Source organism: Penaeus monodon, chromosome 14 (genome assembly GCF_015228065.2).
Source record: "Penaeus monodon isolate SGIC_2016 chromosome 14, NSTDA_Pmon_1, whole genome shotgun sequence".
Classification (NCBI taxonomy): domain Eukaryota; kingdom Metazoa; phylum Arthropoda; class Malacostraca; order Decapoda; family Penaeidae; genus Penaeus; species Penaeus monodon.
In genome coordinates, this window is record NC_051399.1 from 25198567 (window position 1) to 25203566 (window position 5000).

Here is a 5000-nt window from a genome sequence, read left to right on the forward strand (position 1 = left end):
TTACTTCGCCTACCTCCCGTGTCTCCATCACAGGTGTCGAGGGAGAGGGGGAAGGGGGGTACCCGGGGAAGGGGGGCGGGAAGCAGAGTCTTACGGGATGACGTCATTTAGATTCTGGTTTTAATCAAAAGGAAGTTATCCAGGTAGACAGGTTAGGAAGTGCGTCAGCGAGGAAGTTACTTTAAAGTTGAAAGTTCTCCAAGTTGGAGTTAAGTTAGAGCGTTTAGAGAGGGGAAGGAAGTGAGGGGAGAAGGGGTGAAGGGGAGGGACAAGGGGAAGGGGTGAAGGGGAGAGACAAGGAGAAGGTTTGAGTGATACTTGGACAAGTGTGGGATGGCTCTGGAGGCTGTTCCTCCGACAGGTATCATATAGATCCTAGAGTGTGTAATTATTTATGATGCATATTTCATCTCTCTCTCTCTGTCTCGCTCTTTCTCTCGCTGGCTTCCTCTCACTCTGTCTTTGTGTTTCTCTGTCTCTCTGTGTCTTTCTGCTCTCTCTCTCTCTCTCTTCTCATCTCGGGCTCTCTTCCTCTCTCTCTCGTTCCTCTCTCTCTCTCTCTCTCTCTCTCTATATCGCTCTCTCTCTCTCTCTTCTCTCGTCTCCCTCTCTCTCCTCTCTCTCTCTCTCTCTCTCTCTCTCTCTCTCTCTCTCTCTCTCTCTCTCATTCGTCCTTCCCTTCCTCGTCCCCTTCACTACCTTCCCTCCACCTCTTTGTTCCCTCCCTCTCTCCCTCCCTCCATCCCTGCTTCCCTTCTTCCTGCCCTCCCTCCTACCTTTTCCCTCAATATTTTTTCATCTCTCCTTTCTTTTATCCCTACTTTCATCTTCCTCCTCCTCCTCCTCCTCTACCTCCTCCACCATCCTCCTCCTCCTTCCTCGTCCTCCTTCCTCTCCACCACCAACCTCTTCCTCCTTCCTCCTTCACCACCACCTCCCCCTCCACCATCCTCCTCCTCCACCATCCTCCCCCCCACCATCCTCCTCCTCCACCAGCCTCCTCCCTCCACCATCCTCCCCCCCACATCCTCCCCCTCCACCATCCACCTCCTCCACCATCCTCCTCCTCCACCATCCTCCCCCCCACCATCCTCCCCCCCCACCATCCTCCCCCCCACCATCCTCCTCCTCCACCATCCTCCCTCCTCCACCATCCTCCCCCCCCACCATCCACCTCCACCACCATCCTCCTCCTCCTTCACCTTGCCACAGGAGCTCGACACAAGACCCAGCCAAGGAGCTCGGAGGGAGGAAAGAGCAACAAACAAGACCGAAGGACAATAAACTTACCTGGCGTCGCTCCTATCTTGGGTCGGGGGGAGGGGAGGGAGGGGCAAGGGGTGGAGGGGAAGGAGGGGAGGGCGGTTGAAGGAGGGAAAGAAGGGAGGGGAAGAAGGGGAAGGAAGGGGAGGGGGATGGAGCGGTTGAAGGAGGGGGAGGAGGGTTGCAGGAAGGGAGGGGATAAAGGAGAGGGGGCGAAGGGAGGGAGGGGGGAGGAAGGGGAGGGTCGAAGGAGGGCAATGGCGATGCAGGAAGGAGAGGGGAGTGGAGGAGGGAGAGGAAGGGGGTGGGGCGAAGGAAAGGGGTAGGGTGAGGATAAGGTAGGTGGGGAGGGGTTTGGTAAGAGGGAAAGGAGGAAGGGGGGAGGGGCAGAGGCAGAGCGAGCTGATAACAAGAGGAAGTGAGTGATAAGAAGGTCCGCAAGGTGAAATGAAGGAGCCAGTGGGAGGGAGAAAGAAGGAGCGTAACGAATAAATGAGAAGAGAAAGAGAGAGAGACAGAGACAGAGAGGGAGAGAGGGAGAGAGAGAGAGAGAGAGAGAGAGAAAGAGAAAGAGAGGGAGAGAGAGAAGGAGAGAGAGAGGGCGAAAGAGAGAGAGAGAGAGAGGGAGAGAGAGAGGGAGAGAGAGAGAGAGAGAGAGAGAGAGAGAGAGAGAGAGAGAGAGAGAAAGAGAAAAAGAAAAAGAATAAAAAAAAGAAAGAAGAAAAAAGGAAAAGAAAGTGACAGAGACAGAGAGAGGATAAGAAAGTAAGAAAGAGAGAAAGAGATGAATAAAGAGAAAAGAGAAGATGAAAAGAGCCAAATAAAGATTTAGAGAAAGAAAGAAAGAAAAAGACTAAAATCATATCACAAAGAGAAAAGTGAAGAGAAAAAAAGAGAATATCCTTAGCGACTGAAGAATTGCTGATGCACGAAAATTGAGAAAGCCAAAGGAGAATGCAACTGCAATGGCAAAAAAAAAAAAAAAAAAAAAAAAGACAGCTGAAATTTCGCTGAATACAAATACAAATTTTATGCTGAATTTTCACCCTAACTCATAAACCATGTTTGCCAATAGTGTTAATATCATTTGTTATTATTAATGTTACTCTTTATCGTCAATGTTACTGTTTGTTATTAATGTATTTTTTTGTTATTAATGCTATTTTTTATTATTCTTATTTTTTATTATTCATGTTTTCCCAATTATTAATGTTTTCCATATTATTAATGTTATTTTTTAATCAATGTTATTCTCCATTATTAATATTATTCTTTAGTATTAATTATATTCCTTATCATTAATATTTTGTCTCTCCCAAACGTGCATTCAAATAGCAACATAGCGAACTTAACTGTGGCATCTTGCAAGTAAATTGACAGAGAAGTAAGAAAGTAGATATTAGTATTTCGGGCTTCTGGCACAACACCCGGACATTTACTTTAATTTACTTTACTGCTGTTGTTACTGTTTTCGTTCGACTTGCCGGAAAACCCAGTAAATGAAAGAAGAGGAGCGGGGGGAAATTTTCGAGGCTATGTTTCTTGACCTCACCGGGGGGGGGGGGGGGTGGCATTTGGTTTCTTTTCCGGGTAAAGGAAAACTAGCACAGGTAGTTGGGTGGGGCCAGGCGGCGAGGTGAGGATCGAACGGAGATTAGCTCTAGGAAATATATGTACATATATATATATATATATATATATCTATATATATATATATATATCTTATACTAATATATATATACATCTATATTATATATATATATATATGTATGTATGCATGTATGTATGTATGTATGTATGCATGTATGTATGTATGTATGTATATGTGTCAACGACGAGAGAGTTTCATGAGCACCGCTCGAGAGAGAGTGGCCATAGTCCAGGTGAATGAAAGGGGTCTTAGCCTGATGGTTTATTGTTGAAGGTAGATGTGACCCCCAAGAGACCCCATGTCCCCGGGTCGAGGACGAGGTGGTGGAGCTGGACCCTGTGTGGCTTGGCCTGTCCGCCGTGTCTCTCCCCCCCGTGTCTTATGAACGTGTCCTTTTATGCGGCGGCTCCCTTCGAGGGCGGATGCTTACTTACGTTGTAGAAGTGCCAAAAGAGAAAGCAGAGCATGCACCCGCGTCTGCCCAAGGATTAAAGGCAGCTGCTGGGGACAGAGGTGTGAAACGTACCATTCGGTCTTGTTAACAATATTTATATGTGTATATGTAAAAATATGTATATAAAAAAGACACATTCACGTGTGTGTATGTGTGTACACTGGTAGAAAGACATGCGAGATTAAACAAGTAAGAAAAGAGAGGTATAAGACAGGTATTTTGTATAAGGAAGTAAATGAATGGTGTCAAGTACCTAGAATGTACATACTAGCGATGGGCGATGATAATTGGTTCATGCATATATGTAAATACGTGCCACTCTGGCGGTGAGTTTCCCATGAGTTTATTCATGAGACGGTTAATCTCTGGCGTTTTCATAGGGAAGTAACGCGCGGATCCTGTCGCGTCCCGCCCACTCACTCCGTTCTCTCTCGTTCCAGGAGGCATGATTGTGACGCCCACCTACAGCCGCGAGATGGGTGAGGGCGGCCGTCTGCTGCCCGCCGCCCGCGTACCGACCCTGGGCCTGCCTGACCCGAACCCCGCGCCCACGTACAAGTCGGACGTGGGCGTGTACAAGGCGGGCATGGGCGTCGCCGGGGCCTACGACCACAACAAGAACAGTCTGAGCGAGAAGGAGGGCAGCTCCGGCGGGGCGCTCGGGCCGCACGCGCACGCGCACCACCTGCAGCCCTTCACGGCGCCCTGGCTGGCCGAGGTCGCCCACATCACGCCCGCGCGCCCCAGCGACCACCTGCCCTACCCGCAGGCCCCCGCCCCCTCCCTGCCCGACTACTACCCTCACTACCCTAGCCTGGCGCACCGCCCCGCGGGCTACTACCCGCACCCGTTCCTGCCCCCGGGCGCCGCCGGCCACTTCCTGCGCGACTACCCCCGCCACGCGCCCCGCCCCTACCCGCCGCTGGACCCGCGGCCGCCCCTCGAGAGGCCCACGGCCGTGTCGGCGGCCCCGCCCCTCATGCGGCCCCTGGCGCCGCCGCCCCTGCGCGGACTTCACCCCGACCCCAGGGACCCTCGGGACCCCAGGGACCTTAGGGACGTGCCGCCGCCGCCGCCGCCAGGGAAGATGCGGCCGCGGCCGCCGGACCTGACGTTGCCCGTGAGCCCCGGCGTGCCCCCGGGGGAGCCCTCCCCGCGGGGGCCGCACGGGGAGCCGAGCCCCAAGCGCCGCGCGGGCGCCTCCGCTTTCCCGATGCCGGCGCCGAGGTCCCCGCGCGCCGGCCACAGGGGGCACTCGGCCCTGGCGGCATCGGGCCCCCCGGTGCCGGGGACGGGGCCCCCTCCCTCAGCGCTGCCGCCCGCGCCGGGCCCTCCGCTGCCCCGCCCTCCCGCGTCAGGGCCCGTCGCCTCGGCCTCGGCGCCCGCGCCCACCGCCGCCCCTGCCGTGACGCCGCCCGAAGAGCCGCGCCCCGCCTCGCCGTACCACGCCCACTTTGCCCGCGGCGCCCTCGTCACGGTGGGCACGACGGTGCGGCGCGTCGAAGAGCTCGAGACCAAGGACTTCCTGGAGGCGGCGCGCGCGGCGGACGACCTCAAGCTGGACCCGTCGACGGTGGCCGCCATCTGCAGCAGCCCCGGCCGGCCAGGCACCTCCACCATCACCTTCACCTT

The 5000-nt window shown here is 54.2% G+C and overlaps 1 protein-coding gene across 2 annotated transcripts in view; it reads left to right on the plus strand.

Moving 5' to 3' along the window:
* Positions 1-5000, plus strand: part of LOC119581010 (nascent polypeptide-associated complex subunit alpha, muscle-specific form-like) — a 202941-nt gene that overhangs the window by 178228 nt on the left and 19713 nt on the right. For both annotated transcript variants that reach the window (XM_037929274.1, XM_037929273.1), the window contains one exon: positions 3809-5000. This exon is cut by the window's right edge and continues 19 nt beyond it. In XM_037929274.1, the coding sequence (XP_037785202.1) occupies positions 3814-5000 (1187 nt within the window). In that variant the 5' untranslated portion in view covers positions 3809-3813. The remainder of the gene's footprint in view (positions 1-3808) is intronic.